The sequence below is a fragment of the Phocoena sinus genome, chromosome 4, assembly GCF_008692025.1.
Source record: "Phocoena sinus isolate mPhoSin1 chromosome 4, mPhoSin1.pri, whole genome shotgun sequence".
In the NCBI taxonomy this organism is placed as follows: Eukaryota; Metazoa; Chordata; class Mammalia; order Artiodactyla; family Phocoenidae; genus Phocoena; species Phocoena sinus.
Window position 1 is genome coordinate 86,476,463 of NC_045766.1, and position 18,663 is coordinate 86,495,125.

Here is an 18,663-nt window from a genome sequence, read left to right on the forward strand (position 1 = left end):
CCTCCTACCTGGCACTTCTTCTCCCACAGCGTCTGGAGCGTCATACTCTCCACACTGCAGGCTGAGCACAGCTTGTTCCCAAAGGCCTCCTGGATCCGGAGAATCAGGCGTTTGTGATGGGCCTCGTCCATGGCATAGAAGTGGTTGAAATCCAGGAAGACAATCTCTTGGGGGTGCTGTGTGAGGAATGAGTCAATCTCCATCAGCCCATCCCAGACCCTGATGCCAAAAAGCCCGTGAATGAAGTAGATTTCCTGGTCGGCATCCCCTGGCTTGGAAGACACGCGCAGGTCGAAGTAGCGGATCCCAGCATCCAGCTGTTCTCGGAATGTCAGGTTCTGAGTCACAGACCATTTCTTCATGAGCTTCTTTACCAAGGAGATCCTGGCGAGGCGTTTGATAGCTGGGGTTTGGTCAGGCCCCACTGGGGACTTTTCATCTACCCAGTAACTGAATGAATCATGGGAGCCTATATGAAGCAATAAATGTGAGGAGAGGGGTTGAGACTGGAGCTGGGACAGATAATCCAATTGATAAGAAAACAACAACAAAAATTTAGAACCAAGCACACATGCAGAATATTGTGAACAAATACTTGCAAAAATTTTCAAGCTTGCTAGGGATGAAATAAACACAAATAAGAGTAACATAGTCTTACTAGCAGCTGTCAAGCCTGCGGTAAAACTATAATTTCATACATTGCTGGTATAAGGTATTGATTAATTAATAAATACCTTTTTTTTTTTTTTTTTTTTGCGGTACGCGGGCCTCTCACTGTTGTGGCCTCTCCCGTTGCGGAGCACAGGCTCCGGACGCGTAGGCTCAGCGGCCATGGCTCACGGGCCCAGCTGCTCCGCGGCATGTGGGATCTTCCCGGACCGGGGCATGCACCCGTGTCCCCTGCATCGGCAGGTGGACTCTCAACCACTGCGCCACCAGGGAAGCCCACGTCCCTCTTTTTGAATAAGCCAAATCTGCTATTAAATGATCAAATAAGCCAAATCTGCTATTAAATGATCAAATGCATGTTGTATTTCTCTTCCTTAAAGAGGGTAGGGATCCTCCTAGACACTGAGATGATCTTATTGTTATAAAGTCTAAGTGACCACGAGAGACACATTTCTAACTATAGTGAGAAAATACTTCAGCAGTAACTTAAGAAAAAATTATCTTTAACAAATATCTTTTGTTTTGTCATTGGTTTCTATCTGGTGTCAACCATTATTATTTGGTTGGCTTGGTGACTGGCCCTGACCCTGGGGGGCTCCACACAGGCGGCTGCACTTTGCAAGCAAAACCTAGGCGGAAAGTGTCATGTTCTGACACTACCAACCTTGTTCTTAATCACTACCACCCACACCAGAGTCAAAATCCTTATATTCATATAGAATACTCTCGACTGTCGCCAGTTATCCTTTTTACTAAATTGTAGAGTAGGCATTTCATACATAATATAGGATTTTACACAACTCTACTGTTTCATGTTTTATTATTTCCATTTTCTTGAAAATAAATCATTCTGGGAATGGCTTTACTGTTCTATCCTCTCAGAAATAAAGCAAAAAAAAAAAAAAAGGTGGCAAGCGATGCTTTATTTTTATGTAGTCTCTAGAACATGGAGGGTATTCAGTAACTATTAAGAAAAAGCATAGTTATCAATCCTTAGGCAAAATGAATTCTGCAAGCAAGAGAATTACTAGCATATTTAAGGTAAAAAAGAAAATTGCCGTTACTAATAGAAATGTGGGGCAAGTCCACCTGGAGCTTCCATACTGGTTGTCTCTGCTAATGGGACTCACTGGATACTTGCCGAATGTTCTGCTTCCTTGGGCTGCACAGAAATAGGAGATCTTCATACCTCCTCATCAAGAGATTTATTACGAATACATTATGTATAGATGGAGAACAGCCAGTTCTCTCTTCTTTTTAGATTTTATCAGCAGCCCAGCTGTTCGGGATTGAGTGTGTAATATAGTGTGAGTTCCGCATAATACTTAATTCTTCTTTGGGTATCAGGGAATAGGCATTATCCAAGCATGGAGGAGAGCAAATCCTCTCTGGTATTCTCTCGTTGGTGCTGAGTCCAGTTTCATGTCCAGAGGGAGATATGCGAACGACCTCTGAGGCTTTTCTCTGTGTCTGAGGATTCTGCGGCACTGTGACAGCGATGGGGCCCCAGGGACCATTTCTGAATACACAGGGTACCCAGCCCATCCCACAGAAGAGGGAGGGTGTGCACGTTCCCTGGGAACCGGGAGTCCCTCTTTCTCTCTTTCCTCCTTTTTCCATTCTGGGTGCCCAGCACTGCCCACTTCCGTCCCCTTGATGGGAAGAGACAGGACAAGGGAATAGGCCATTTGCTGACTGGTTTACAGCAGTTGTCCTACCGAGGCCTCCAGCAGTCAAAGCCAGCACTCGCTCATTAACCACTATCAATATTTTTGCCTTTCAACTTACTTTTTTCCAGGAAGTGTTTGGCCTCACTCACATAGAGTGAGAGAATAACATTCAGGTACTTAAGTGCATTTAACTATTTCTTTTTCAAAAAACTGGATAAAAATGCCCCAACCCTCACCAGAATATTTACAAGTTATACAATGTGCAAATAATACTTATAAAAAGAAAATCCTAATATTTTGCACTCCAGATTTATTATCAGTTTCCTCTTCTCCCTACACCTGAAAGAAGTTATTTCACTCTTTAAAGATTGTCTTTAGGGCTACTTCTCCCCCTCTGCCCTGGGATGTATGGGTTAAATTCACACATTTCCCCCAGAAGAGGTGGAAAAACCCCTGCTCCATTGGTCCTTGCCTTGTTCTCGAAGAGAACTGCTGTGTGGAGTTGGTAGGGATCTCTGCTCCATGAGTTCTGGCTTGTTTTATGATAAGGTTAGAAAATAGTTTAGAACCTCACCCTGCTGTGATTTCTGCCACGGGAAGTGTTTTTGCTGCTACTACCTGGTAGCGCCTGTGCATCTTCACTCATCCTCTCCATGGCTCTTTTATCACTGTCTAAAATAGATTTAAGTGGTCCTCTTTATCTTAAGAACAAAACAAAGCACTTTCCATTACACGCCTTACCCCTTCAAGTGACTATCTTCTCTTTCTTCCCAGTTGTTGAATTCTTGAAAAAGAGGCTAGTCGTGTGGCCTTTGTCTCCCCTGATCTACTCCCTCCTTCCAGTTGGAGGCCACCTCCTATCCTTCTATTGCTACTTTTGATCCTTATAACCTTGGAATCAACAACTCCAAGTGGCTTTATTCTTCTTAGCTTCTCTGAGGGTCTGCTAAGTCAGCCCTTTTCTGGAACCTTCCATTCCCTTGTGATCCACGATGCACACTTTTGGGTGTTCCTATCCTGTTACCTCTCTCCTTTGGCCTCCTTTGCTGGCTCCTCTCCCTCCTTCTTTTTCCCCAGTTTAAACATTTTCCAAGGGTCTTTATTCCTTCCTTCTCCCACCCTCAGAGATTTCATCCACTTCCCAAGTTTTCACCACAGCACCATTATGCAGACGACACCAAAAGTTTCATTTCTAGCTCAGACTCTTCTAAGTTCCAAATTTATGTTTCCGACTTCTCCTGTGGTCTTCCATCCACGCCTGCCTGCTGACACAACAAATTACAGATTTTCAAAGTCCAGCTACTCATGCTGTCCCTCTCACCCCTACAAAGTGCCTCTCTTGAAGTTCTGCTCAGTTACTCAGACTTGAAACCTCGGATTCTAATTAAATTCTTCCCTCTCCCTCAGCCACTTCATCCAACCAGGTACTAAATCTTTGCATTTGACTTTTACAACAGACATCAAACATGTCTCTTCCTTTAACCTTCACCTGCCACCCTCCTCATTACCAGTCCTTTAATCAGGACCAAAACAACCCTAACTTGTCCTTTCAGTCCAGCCTCTCTCCGATTTGTTCATATTTGAAAGTCAATCATCTCAAGATACAGATCAGGTTCAAACTCTGGACACAGGGGTTTAGGACTCTCCTCAATACCGCTCCAATGTATTATTTCAGTCTCATCTCTCACCAGGCCCCTTCCTGGACTCTATGCACTTACTTTTGCTGACAGCTTCCATAAAATATTCTCTGACCCCAACTCTGTCTACCAGCATTTATAAACCATATTGGGCAAGCTGCCTACCCTATGTCTCAGTTTTTAATCTGTAAAATGGGCATGATAGTATCGATTGTCACAAAAATTGTTGTGAACGTTGGAATGCATGCAAAGTGCCTGGAACAATGCTGATACATACTAAGTGCTGAACTATTGTTACTGTTATTATAAGTCATTCTCTGTTAGCTGGAAACTAGAGGGAAGAAGGGGTGATTAACTGAAATTCCTTATCTTAAATACTTAGGGTCTGGAAGATTTTCTTTCCTGTACCTGAAGCACTGTTCCTCTCCATCTCCATCTTATTGGTTGACATGGAGATGATAGCTTAGCCTCTACTTTGTTGACAGTAGCTGTCACTCACTCTCTTGGTCACAGCCTAAGCTTTGTCATCGCCCACTTCTAAAATCACAAAACGCAATATCCTACTTTCTGATCACAACTTACTTTCTTCTGCCTCATTGTGACTTGACTTCTATTCCCCCTAATCTGAGAGCCCAGAGTTGGCTCTACTTCATCCTTTAGCTACAACCAAGGTTGTTACTTGCCACTTTTACCTGCAGAACTATTCATTATAACCATCCAAAAGCTGTAAGGATCACTGTTGAGGCACTCTGTCTTTCTCTACATGCAGATTGTGTGCAAAGCCCCAGAATGCACATGGAAATATTAACGTGATATTTTTTAACAAACTTTTTGCCTAATAACAAATGTTCTACTTCTCTAATATTTCTCTTTTATAGAGTGGACTAAATAAGGTTTTAGAAAATAATAGTCATCAAATATTGGATGAGTATTTTCAGACTTTTCTGGGTAGGGAACTTTTGTTGTCATCTCAAGAATATTCCATACAGGGCAGGAGATATGGACATACAGGCCTCTCCTTAATGTTCTACACTCCATGGATTGATATCATCCCTAATTTTAGCCCTACAAAGGTAAGGTTTTTTCCTCTTTTTTTTTTTTTTTTTTTTTTTTGCGGTACGCGGGCCTCTCACTGTTGTGGCCTCTCCCATTGCGGAGCACAGGCTCCGGACTCGCAGGCTCAGCGGCCATGGCTCACGGGCCCAGCCGCTCCGCGGCATGTGGGATCTTCCCGGACCGGGGCACGAACCCGTGTCCCCTGCATCGGCAGGCGGACTCTCAACCACTGCGCCACCAGGGAAGCCCTCCTCCAATTTTTGAAAACTGTTTTTTCTGCAATCCTTTCATTTTCACAATTACCACTCTTGTCTCTTCCTGTTTCTTTACACAATCAAAAGGCATTAAAATGTCTCTATTTCCCCTCTTTATGTATACAAAACCCTGGATAATGTATGTGAAAGCATTTTGTAATCTAAAGCAGTAATTCTCAACCTTGAATGCACATCAGAATCCCCTGGGGGAGCTTTTAAAAAACACCAGTGCCCAAGATCCCACCCAAGACCCATGGAGTCAGAATCTCTCTGGAGTGGGAGTTGAGAATAAAAAACTTGAAAAGCTCGCCTGGTGATTCTATCAGACACCCAGGCTTGACATTCACTGCCATAAATGTAAGATTATCCTTTGCTGACAAGCTCTCTGACTTCCGGGGATCAATTTCTCTGGTTGGTCTTCTACTACTTTCAAATCTTCAAATAATAATCTGGTGCACTGCCTTTCCCATATCTGGGTAGAAGCTCTCTTTACCATCCTTTGTGTTCTAGGAATGCCTCCTGCTCTTTGACCAGCTGAATAATCACCACTTCTTTGTAGAGAAGAAAAATATTGGGGCGCCTTGCTTCTTTATCATGCCTTCTAGTAAGTAATTAGATGAGGATCTTTAAGTTTAATTAGAGCATTTCAGACGTGCACTGGGTCACAGAGTTCAGAATAAAGTCACTGAGGCAGCAAAATCACAAGGAAAGAGATATTTGAATGAGAAAAGGTTAGCAGGATGTCTATCCAGTGTTAGGGGTATTTCCTCCTAGGCAGCATTAGATTACAAGATAATCTAAGGGACCAAGTAGGAGAAAATGAGCTGCTTTGTGAGGACTGGGGACAGCCAGTTGGCTCCTTATCTGGAACACCAATTGCTGCTTGACTCTTTCTTAGGTTTGCTATTTGGGAGTTAGGAGACCTCAAGTGAGCACACGACAGTTTTTAGTTAAGGCACTTTCATTACCCATTTCTTGCAATTTGGAACAGTAGCCATTTTTCTGAACTCAATTAAAAAGAGTTTAAAGCAAGCTTCTTGGGAAGCTGGTCTCTAAATAAAACTAAGAGAATTCAAATCACACACCCTGAAGTGATACACGTCATCACAACACAATGGCACTTCAGATTATGAGGTGACTATACGTAGAGCCACGGAGGGAAGAATGAGACAAGAGTGAAGTGAAGAATAAGAAAAAGAGAAAATCTTCTTTATCACACCTCTGGGTGGCATCCGGGGAGGTGGGGATGGTGACCCAGGTCAAAGAATGCCTGACCTCCACTTGTCAAAGCAGGACTTGAGGCAAACAGGCTCCCAAGGAAAACCCTGTATCCCTGTAAAAGTCCACCAAGAGCACGGTGTGACAGGCACAGTTCTAGGCCCGATGCTACAGACAGGAGGAGGCTGGAATCCTCCTCGGGACTCGCTGCCTAGCAGAGGAGACCCAAACCCCATCCTGCAACCAGTGGTTTAACAGAAATACATGCCAGAAAGTAGGGGCAATTAATTTCATCCAGGGGTTTCAAAACTTTCATTTAAAGGTCAATTTGTATCTCTGTTTCAGGGATAAGAGAGAACATAAAGAAACGAAGTCGCTCAATATTCTGTGATAACCTAACTGGGAAAAGGATTTGATAAAGAATAGAAACATGTATATGTATAACTGAATCACTTTGCTGTACACCTGAAACTAACACAACATTGTAAATCAACTCTGCTCCAATATTAAATAAAATTATTTTTTTTTAAAAAAAAGAATGCCTGACCTCATAGATTTAAGAAAATCTCTTCTTCTCACTTCCCTCAGGTACCACCCTGCCCTTGGTGGGCCCTTTAACCTTGAAGCCCATTAACCCCTCCAAGTCTGTTCACTGAAGGCCACCCTCCCACCCTGTGTTTACTCACACCATTCAATGTATTGGTGCCTCTAGGCCACGTATTCTCAACTGGGTGACTCCGCCCCAAGGGAACAAAAAATTGGTTCTTGGGGGAATGAAAAAATCTTACTCTTTTTATGTTCAAGGTATAAAGAGAGTACCTAAACAGATATACCATACAGTGTATCTGTGGTATTAAAATTTCATCACTGCGAGGGTGGGGATAGTGAGAAGGAGTGGCATAGAAATAGCTAAAAAGACTCCTTAGTTTGGCCACAGAGGAAAAAAGGCTGAGAAATATCACTCCAGACTGAGCTCCCTGGTAGCCAAATGGACAGCTGACGTGTCTGGGTTGGATCTCTGACCCTGCACCTCTTTTATCCTTAACTGGCATGTCTGTCAATGCCACCAGTGACTGTTTCCCACTGGACACCATCCATAAGGTGAGTCGATATTGGAGGGTTCTGTTCTCATCCCCTGCCCCTAGAACACTAATGGGTTGAGAGCCAGTTAATTTTTAAATATTCCTACCAGGCTTCTCCAGGCCCAGCAAGTCATTTCTCCACCTACATAGCCCTGAAAGACCCAGAGTTGTAGTGTACAAGATGCCAGTTTAGCAAGAAGAGATTTACCAATGGTAAGTCCTGAGCCCTGGCTTGATGAAACACTGTAGCTCCGGATAAGCTACATGGAGAGTTCCCACAATGGTTAAGAGCATGGTGTCTGGTGCCAGGCTACCTAGATACATACTCTTGGCTGCACTGCTCACTAGCTAAGTGACTGAAATGCTGTGCCTCAGTTTCTCACCTGTCAACAGGGGACAACAATAGTACCAACATCGATGGTTTGTGGTGAAGGTTAAGTGATTCACTTAGGTAAGCATTCAGAAGAGTCCTTGGCCAACAGAATGAACTCAAACATATTATTAGTATTATTTCATTATTAAGGAATTTGTGTTATCTTCTACTTGAATGACACAACCTGAGAAACAAATAATTCTAGTTTTTAAATAATGTTGTGAAACCTCATTAAACATTCATATTCAGGGTTCTGCTGTGGCAGTTAACTGAGAAAAAGGAAGTTTGCAGCTTAAGGGATTTATTTTAGGTTTCATCCAGAATTAACATCAAAAGGAATAAATTAAAATCACGGGATTATGTAGGCTAAGTATAAATTAGCACTAAAAGTATAATTATAAACAATCTCTAGTCTGCTCCTGTGTCAATAACAGGAATAAATAAACTCAGTGACTACAACGCAATTTGAAAATATGGGAGAGAAAGTTCCAAGGATATTCTTGAACTTTTTACTTTTAACATCATAGAATTAGACATCCACAAGTGATTTCTATAGAAAAACAAACACAAAAAAACCAAATCCAATCTATCGCTAAAGGCATGTTGGATAGCTGATTTTTGTTGAAGGAAAACCTATAATCCATTATTTGAAGCTCGGTGCTTTGTGACCGCCTGGAGGGGTGGGATAGGGAGGGTGGGAGGGAGGGAGACGCAAGCGGGAAGAGATATGGGAACATATGTCTATGTATAACTGATTCATTTTGTTGTGAAGCTGAAACTATCATACCATTGTAAAGCAATTATACTCCAATAAAGATGTTAAAAAAAAAAAGAAACAGTAACACTTCCCCAACTTCAAAAAACCTATCAGTTTTAATAAATACCAGTAAAACACTCAAACACTTATATAACCATCCACAACGAATCTTTCTATAACAGAAAGCATTCAAACACCAAACACCAGAGTTTTCTTGAAGCTTTCTTCAGTATTCTGAAGTCATACTTTCAGAAGTTTTTTTCTGTATTTCTTGCACATTTAAAATACTAGTGCACAGTTCTTAAGGACGTGAGCATGACCGCTTTATGTCAGATCATCTCCCTCAACATTCTTTATCACTTTGTTTTTTCTTTGCAAGTATGGGCTTTTCAGGCCTCTTGGGTTCACCGATTTTATTCAAAGCCTTTTCACTTTCTTAGAAGATATTTCTACTCAGTAATGTGGCAAGTTGAGAGCACTAATGTACAATTGAGCCTATTGAGAGAGCAGCTGGGCCATGGATGTGACACATTTCTCCATCTCCTGGCCTGGATGTACCTGCAACTTGAATGTTTTTGCTAGCCCACACGTGTGAATTTGCTATGAGATTTTTTCATTCAGGTAGTGAATTCCAGGTAAAACAAATCTTATTATAAGTTGTTATAGCAAATGTTTAAATAGCAAAACTTCATAGTAGGGATACCTATAGAGGTGTTTGGAACTAATGTCTCTTAGTTGCCAAAGCATTTATGTACACGTCGACGTGTATATGTTGACACTAGAGCGGTCCGTCTGAAATGAAATCCGGATAAAACTTATATTCAGGAGGAAAAAAAACATGCTTCATTTACTTGGAAAAGTATATTTAAAAGAATTGAAAAAAACTCACTATTTCACAGAAGTATTTTTACTAATAAAAATAAAGATGTTCTAATAGACATAATCATCATTCTGGAAAATTTCTTTTAAAGACAATTATTATTTTGAGCTTATTTTTAAAAGAGCCATCTAAACTCCAGATTTTTATCAGCACTTCATCATACTACTGCTGTCAAAATTAAGATAGTATGGCTCATTGCAGGCTAGGTCTTAAAACATATACTGAATGTGCATATATTTTCTGTTAGGAATAGTCAAAGTGTTCAGTTAGGGCGTGTTTATTTTATCTCAGTTTGAACTTTAGGTCATATGATTTGTAATCTCATATTCTTTCTCTGATTATTAGCCTATACCATACCAGGTGAGGCCAGAATAATGCAGGCAGCTTGCAAGAAAACAGGTGCAGCCGTTTTGCCAGTTACCCAGTGGAGCTGATGCTGCATAAAATGGTACTGAATGTCCAATCTATTTTTCTAAATTCATGTAAAATATACATAGCAAAAAATTATTCTGGGAAAATGAATAAGATCTTAGCTGCAAAAACTACAGCGAGAGGATATTAAAGATGCCCAAACACAAAAGACCAAAAATCTTGCTTACACTCTATCTTAATGAAGCTAGGTCATTCAGATAACCAGAAGGTGTCTGGGCTGGAATAAAGGGTCAACTAGATCAAATGATGGTCAGTGCAAACAGCAGAAGAGAGAGCAGTATCAGGCTTTATAAAGAGAGAGAAAAGATAAGTGTTCAAGCCAAAGAAAGACAGTAATGTTCTCCCATCTCCAAATGAGGAAAAGAAGAGAGAACAGCCCTCAGGTGGAGTTGGGAGCAGAAACTGAGAGGTCTAGCTGAACAACAGCTCTTCCTCATACTGTCCACCCACCTTGGAGAGTTCTGCGAGATAGCCTGGTGATGTATTAATCCATTTTAAAGGGTTGAATTTTTCTGAAAAAATAAGAGGAATTTATGCCTTGATTTACACAGAGCCCAGAAGATTCTATCTTCATGTAATTTCTAAGAACTCTTTCAAAAGTATTTCTTAGAAAATGAGCTTAAAAATGAGGTTTGGGCCCTCAAACCCACTGTCTCACTAAAAGTGTTTGCATTTTAATGAACCTGTGATTTTTAAGAAATTAAAAAAGTTTTTTTCAAAAGTTCTAAAACTAAGGCAATCAAAACATTCCCACTCAAGATCATTTGAACAAGAAGTCAGGATATTCTTCTAAGGTTTGGAGAGACCACTACTCTCAGACTCAAATGGTGACAGGGAATATACAGGGACACCTCTCTGGCCCTTCAGAGATCATGGGTCCAGCTGGACTCCAAACGCCCTGCTGCTTGGCTCTCACTTCCCGAGGAGGCTGTCACCAGCTCCTGTCCCTCCCTGGCATCTTCCTGCCTCGTGACAGCAGCTCTGGCAGCACCGTGGGCTTCCAGGGAGAGCTATGTTGAGGGGCACAGTATCAGAGTGGTGGCTGAAGGGACCCGTCAACAAGGGATGTAAAAGTATCACTGGGATAATCTACAAACTTGGTGCCAGTTGATGTAGGTTTTCACCAGTGACTCCTTACAAAATGGGCAGGATGTTTAAAAAAGAGAGAGAGAGAGATCTCTCTTTAAGGCACATAGTAAACTCTTTATCTTAAATATGAACATGTGATAAGGATAAAAAAAGTCATTTTCAGTTCATGCAGAGAGAATCCTGGTAAGTGTGGTATCTTTTGTTTGCTCGGCACAAATGAAATATTCATCTCTGGCATTAACGGCTTTTGACATACTTGCAGCAGTATTAAGCAGTGGGTGCGGGTGTGCAAGTCTGCAGACAGAAGCTTGGAAGGACCTAAACTGATCTGCCGAGAAAGGGGAGGGAGCTTGAGAGGCCAGGAGGAGAAGGGGAGAGAAGGAGGGAATCCTAGGGCAGCAGGGCTGAGGAGAGAGAACTGGGAGAGGAGATAACCTAATGCGGAGTTTTCAAAGATGTAAAATTTCACCTCAACATTTCTCTATAAATCACGAATAGATATTTTTTAAGTGACAGTGTGAGGGGTGCCATGATATTAACCTGTCTAGAGCAAACACACATCCTGCCCATCCCAGTTTTCAGGCCCCCTCACACCAGGGGGTTCTCCTCTGCCAGACCGTCCCTCCTTGCCTCAACTTGCCCAGTGCCTGGCCCAGAGGGGCAGACCTCAATTGGGAGTGGAGTGGTGTCACATAAAGATGAGGGGAAGGTGGAAATGTACAAGAGGAGGCTTCCCTCTGGTTGAGATGGACTTCCTTCATGAAAAATCTTTTTCATAGTATGCTGGCGTTAAAACTGGAACACAGGAAGGGTAAGCTGGGACGAAGTGAGAGAGTGGCATGGACATATATACACTACCAAATGTAAAATAGATAGCTAGTGAGAAGCAGCCGCATAGCACAGGGAGGTCAGCTCGGTCAGCAGCCGCATAGCACAGGGAGGTCAGCTCGGTGCTTTGATAGGGAGGGTGGGAGGGAGAGGCAAGAGGGAAGAGATATGGGGATATATGTATATATACAGCTGATTCACTTTGTTATAAAGCAGTGACTAACGCACCATTGTAAAGCAATTACACTCCAATAAAGATGTTAAAAAAAACAAAACTGGAACACAAGGGCTAGTATATAAGCATCGATAAACAAGACACAGAGATGTTTAGGGGCATTCTAAGGAGAAAAACCATGCGTAAAAAGACAAAAGCGTAAAGTAGAAAACGAGTTGAACATCAGAAACTGTTTCACAAATACTATCGAGGTAACTACAGCAGCTACAAAATGTATTGTTCAGTTAATCCACATGAATAGGAGACTTTCAAGTATGAGTCAGGGGATATCTTTTCACTCTTTGACCGATGATTGATGTCCACAAAGGGAGCACAGCGCGGCCAGCGGCGGTCTATGGCTATGGCACTGCCGCGTGCGCATGCGCCGCCGAACTTGGGGCACGCTGCCGGCGCCAAGAGGTTCCAGCTCTGCTCCTCCGCAACCACGCGAGGGCCCGAGGATGAACTTTCCATCAATAATAAATTCCCCGGCCTCACGTGCTATATTTGTCTTATGTGAAGTAACAGATTCCCCAAAAGGATGAGCGAGGCGAGCAAACTGACCAGCCTTTTTTAAATCTGCTCTTGCGGTGCGATAAACCTCCCAGCGATTGTGGTATCTAGGATAAGTATGTGGATGACAGTGTCCAATCCAAGCTTTCCTTTCCTTTTCCCTGGTTGGGTGAAAACAAAGAGAGGGGCACAGGTGAGGGGTTCCTTTCGCCCCTACCCGCTTCCCGCTTACACACTATTGAACTGTCTTCCTCAACTCTCCAATGAGCTAGTGGAAGAAAGATACAACCACCAGACTCCACACTTCCACTAACATTTAAAAGTCAAGTCTCCTTGTATTGTACGTAATGATATCTCCCTCCCACATGTGTGAAAAGGACGGCTGTGAGAATTACTGGAGGGAGGAGGGAACCTTTGAAAGTTCACTGGGGCAAAAGGACTCGATTTAGTGCCATTTTGCCGGAACACTTAAGCTGAGGTAGCTTGTTTCATAAAATAAGAAGTTTAAGGAAAATGAAAATCAAAGAGTGAATTCATCCAGCTATTGTTTTTCACCTCTGTTCTTTACTTATTTTAATATGGTTACCCTCTCAATAAATAAAGACTTCTTAAAGAACTGGACCAATGCCCTAAACAAGATCCGGTTTTCAAACTTTATCTTTCAGAGCAGAGATTTTTTTTTTGACTGCTGGGCCCTTAGTGCCAAAGACCAGGTGTTACCTCTGAAAGAGATTCCATCTGTGGGAAATCCATTAGGCCTAGCTCTGTTTAAACTTCCCCATCTAAAGGAAGAATTTATTTTAGAAGAATCACATATTTAGCATGTTATTCCTTTAAAAATGTACTTCCTCTGCCCCCAGAGCTCATGGAAACCTCTTCACCCAAGAGCTAAAAGCATCCCAAGGACATTCTGTTCACTCCACAGCATTCTCACTTCAGTTCCTTCATTGTGAACTTGCTGGTGAGACCTCACGTCCGAAAATAACTAATAATTTCAATTTATTGTTTATTGTTTACCAAATGTCAGGCTGGGCTGACTTACATGATTGCATTTGATCTCTGCCAGTCCTGCAGGGCAGTGATTATCTGTATTTTACAGATGAGGGGACAGAGGTTCAGGCTGGTTTTGCAACTGTTACCAAGGGTTACCAAGATTGCCAGTGGCTGCCCGGGGACAGAAACCTAGGTCAGCCAGACCCGAATCCACACAAAACTACTCTAGGGATGATGTTATTGTCTTTACTGATGAAGTAGGTCAAATGCATTGTGCCTCTACTTCCGATAACATAATGATCACAGGATTTGTCTTCAGAGCTGCATGTCTGACCTTTCACCCCAATGCAGTAAAATTGACGGAGAGATTAAAGTGATTTAAAATTTTGTAAAGACATAAAGAATTTCCATGTAGGGACACAAGAGGGCACTCTAACCTTCTTTCAGTTGAGGACACAGTTTTTTTGTGTGTGTGTGTGGTTGACACAGCTCTGAGCCTTGAATCCCAGGGCTGGTTCTGCTCTGATCACTTGTATGAACTTCAGCTTTTAGGTTCAGACTGTAGCTCAACTTCTCCCTTTGCAAATTTAGGAAGGGGGGTGAAGTGAGCTTTAGGGTCTCTTCCATCTAAAGAATCCAAGGATTCTAACTCATTAACAGCGAATTAAAGGAATATATGACCCTATTTTAACAAGGATTATTAATCACTGCAAAGAAGTAAGATACGTTCCTTTCATACTTGCTACACTTAAGACGAATATGTGCTTATAGATTTAACTTACCATATTTGCAAAAAGCAAATCATTCTCAAGCCTGACAGTGGTATTTATTTACTTTTGGCTCATCTGAGAATTTTGTCAAATTGCTGGAGAACTTCTCTCCCGTCACACCGACTCAGGTTGGCCAGTGATGAATCTGCACTGCGCTGACTGAACACACCGGCCAGTAGCTCATTTCTCGTCTAGCATTTAGGTGACAGTTCCCTTCACTCCAGAATGACTGGCATTTCATTGCATTGTGGGACATTTCTATGGAATTTATTGTGGGGACTTTGGGAAAAAAACACCTTCCTAATCACATAGCTTGGGTTGAAAGTTTTCACAGAGAAGGGTTACTTTAAGATTCATTTGACAAACTGCTGAATGGCTGAGATCCAGGGAAGCTCCTCAGCTAGATTCCCCTCAAAACAAGAAGGGTTTTTCTCTTTCCTGGTAATGGAGGACTAGGCCAGGAGCTCTGACAGGGGAAAGGGAAAAGGAACAGGGAAAATCCAACAAGGAGCAGTGTAAATTACACCAAATGATGGGTTTAAAGGAAATTTGTACATTACACACAGCAGGGGAAGGAGAAGGCAAACACACCCACCCCAGAAGTGGAGTGTTCTGACAAGCACATGCCTGCTAAAAGCCTCTGCTGGTCTTTCCACCTCCGAGAGGCAGAAAGACGTCTTCCCTGCTGGAGCCTTGCTGGGCCATTACTACACAATCCACTTAAACCACTGGGCTGCTTTTGTTCTCAGTCAATAAAAAGCCTCCTAGACGTTTGGTCTTGAAAAATAAAAGTGGCTTGTTCAGCTGGAACAGGTTAGCAGGCAGTCCTTCGAACACAACCATCCTCATGGGCTCTCAGGCATTAGGGGCCTGGCGTGGAAACATATGCCTCAGATGAAAAGAACACTGCTCTTTATTCCAACCAACACAAGGAACTGAAGTTACAGCTCAACACTAGGTCAGTCTCCAACTCTACGAATGTCTTTTATTCAGATGCAATTAAATGAATTTGGCAAGACGAAGTTTTTACAATCCTAGGATTGTTATCAGGATTTCTGTCGCAATTTGCTTATCTACTGTGTCCCTCAATTTCTTCATTTGTAAAATGGAGATAATGTTAGTACTTACATCACTGAGTTGCAGAGATTAACTGGGTTCACATAAATCAAGTAGAGCATATCCGGCGCCTAGCAAGTGCTTTATAAGTGTTGTATAAGTAAGCTCGTCTTCTGCCTATTATCATTATTATTATTATTATTACTATTACTACTAAAGCCTTGGGATACCTTGAGAAGACTCTGCCATGCAGTTATAAGATTCTGTCTTACTCTAGGCACTATTACTCACTCTCTCTGTATGTCCTAGTTTCTCTTTAAATTAACTAGAAATATCTGCTCTTTAAATTCTTTGTAGATATTTCAAGATTTCATGTCTCTCTCCTCTCTCGCTCTCTCCCTTTTATCCTTTGAACCACTCTACAAGTATACAGACACTGAGTATACAGAGATGACAAAATACGGTTGTGTATGGCGGAAAACAGGTCCTGATGGCATATAATGTGTTTCGCTATGGAGGTGTGCACAGAAGTAGTTCTTGAGCTGTTTCTTGCAGGATGAATTGTAATTGGCCAAGTGAAGTGGGCAGTATTGGGAGGGAGAGTAATACGGCTGAGAAAGGAGCATGTTTCAAAGACTGGAGATATGGAAAGAGACAGCATATTCTCTTTCAGGGTGTTCTTTAGGCCTTGTATTGATTGCCACTGGTTCCCCAGAGTCTATGAGATAAGGCATCAAGTGCTCAACAGCACATTGAAAAGCTCTCTCAGTCTGTCTGTCCAGTGCTTTCCCATTTCTTCCTCCTGTTGCTTCTACAGTAGGCCATGGCAGCCCTTCTCTGTTCCCCGAAGGTGCCCTTGCTTTCCCATCTCTGATTTTATTCATGTGGTTCCCTCTGTCTGGGATGCCCTCCCCCCTTTTCGGAACCCCCATCCCTCAGTGCCGCTCAGGTGCCCTCCCAGAGCAGCTGTCCCCTAACCCCTGCCTGGAAGTAACCTCTCCCTTCTACTGGTCCCTAGCAGTTTGCTTGTTCCTTTACTGTGATACTCAACCTCATTCTGCTTTTGTTGGTTTTACTTGAAACTTAGTATCTCTCCTCCAAGATTATAAACTCCACCTTGTTAATTTTTTTTAAGATTTCCTAGAGTATCTAGTATGATGCTGTAGGATCAAAAAGGATTGTTAATAATAATAGATATATATCCAAAATTTATGCTTGTTTTGTACTAGGCAAAATTCTAAGCCCATTGTAACCATCATCTTACTTAATTCAACACATCGGTTGTGTAGTAAAAAATTTAACCTTGCCCAAAGAGGGGACTGGTCTTTGTCCTTGGCCTCTGGGAGGTAATCTCTTAAACCCTTGGAATATCCTACCTGATAAGAGTATCTTCGTTTACCTGAGAGCTTTGGGACCACATCAAAAAGTCTAAGGATGAGATTTATGGTGAGGGTTTCGAGTCATGAGAGAACAGGCTTGACCTCTGGGGGGCTGGATGCTGAGATCAGCCATTTGGACCGTCAATAAAGACTCTGGACACCAAGGGTCAGGCTAGCTTCCCGGATTAGCAATACTTTGTGCATATCATCACACATCAACACCAGGACAGCAGCACTGTCCACAACTCCAGGGTAGAGGGCAACTGGAAGCTCCACATTGGGATTTCCCTGGACACTTCGTGTGGCTGATTGTAGCTGTAATAAATAGCAATTGAGTATAGCAGCTTTCAGTGAGTTCTGTCGGTCCTTCTAGCAAATTATCAAACATAAGAGTCACCTTGAGGACCCCCAAACTTGCAACTGGTGTCAGAGTGAGGGTGGTCTCGTGGACTGTGCTTCCTCTTACTTTGCACTTGTGAAATAAGTACTATAATTATGTCCATTTTACAGATGAGAAAACTGTATGACAGAGGGTTAAACTTTTTATTTGAGGTTACATAACTAGTAGCTAGGATTTGATCCTAGGGCCACTAAAACAGAGCCCATATTCGGAATTACTTCTTTTTGTGTGTGTGTGTGTGTGTGTGTGTGTGTGTGTGTGTGTGTGTGTGTGTGGTACGCGGGCCTCTCACTGTTTGTAGCCTCTCCCGTTGCGGACCACAGGCTCCAGACGCACAGGCTCAGCGGCCATGGCTCACGGGCCCAGCCGCTCCGCAGCATGTGGGATCTTCCCAGACCGGGGCACGAACCCATGTCCCCTGCATTGGCAAGCGGACTCTCAACCACTGCGCCACCGGGGAAGCCCGGAACTACTTCTTTATACTGCCTCCAATGTGAATAAAAATTAAAGATAGATATAAGATAAAAAAATATTAAGAATAGGCATAAAAACAAACATGTCCTTAAAGGCTGAAGATGTTTAGGGCAGCTTTTGTAGAAAAGCATATCATATTATGACTCAGGTATTTAATCTCTATGAATATTGCAATAAATTTGATCTCAACAGATTGCAATTGTGCATATTAAAATATCTCTATGGCCTGAGCTAAGAAGACACTTATTTGTAAAAATATGTATGAGAATTGGGCCTTATGGTTATTGAATATAGCAAAAGATTTGTTTAAAAAACCCACAAAAAACCCTTAGAGTCCTTGGGAACAATCTCATTGTCCCTTGCCTTTCCATTTTAATTACTTGTATGTGACTCAGGTCATAATCATTTGTCTGTGAGCTCACGTGACTCAAGCAGATTTAACTGCTCTTTGCCCTGTGCTGCTTGGAACACTGGTGGTAATTATCTCCATGTCTGTCCCTGACAGCTGACTCTGAGATTTTGAGGGTGGGATCATATCTAATTCATGCCCATATCTCCATATTTAGTAAGTTTCTGGCATACAGTATGCACTGAATACATGTATATAGAATAAGTGCAAGCATGCTTACTTAAACGTACAGCTGTTTAGAGAGTTGCTTAGGGCAGATGAGCCTAGGTCTCCTGATCCTTTCCCAAACTTCTCTTTGGTCCATTCATCTTCTTTAAATAGGCAGAGTTCACTCTCTGCACCTTCTCTCCCCCAGCACCTGTACATCCCCAGTTCCATTCATCTCTATTTGTCCTTCTAGCTTGAGTTATCTGGGTCGATGAAGAGGGATGTGTTGGAAAACACAGAGGACAAATATAAACCAGAAAGACTGACTAAAGGAGCAGCTAGAATAAAATACTGCATTGAACA

General features: G+C 42.3%; 1 protein-coding gene across 3 annotated transcripts in view; it reads right to left on the minus strand.

Moving 5' to 3' along the window:
• PLCXD2 (phosphatidylinositol specific phospholipase C X domain containing 2) overlaps nt 1-18,663 on the minus strand; it is a 47,778-nt gene that overhangs the window by 17,465 nt on the left and 11,650 nt on the right. For all 3 annotated transcript variants that reach the window (XR_004349764.1, XM_032631453.1, XM_032631454.1), the window contains exon 2: nt 9-469. Coding sequence is in view for 2 of the 3 variants with exons in the window: in XM_032631453.1 (XP_032487344.1) it covers nt 9-469 (461 nt within the window). In the remaining variant the exon portion in view is untranslated. The remainder of the gene's footprint in view (nt 1-8; nt 470-18,663) is intronic.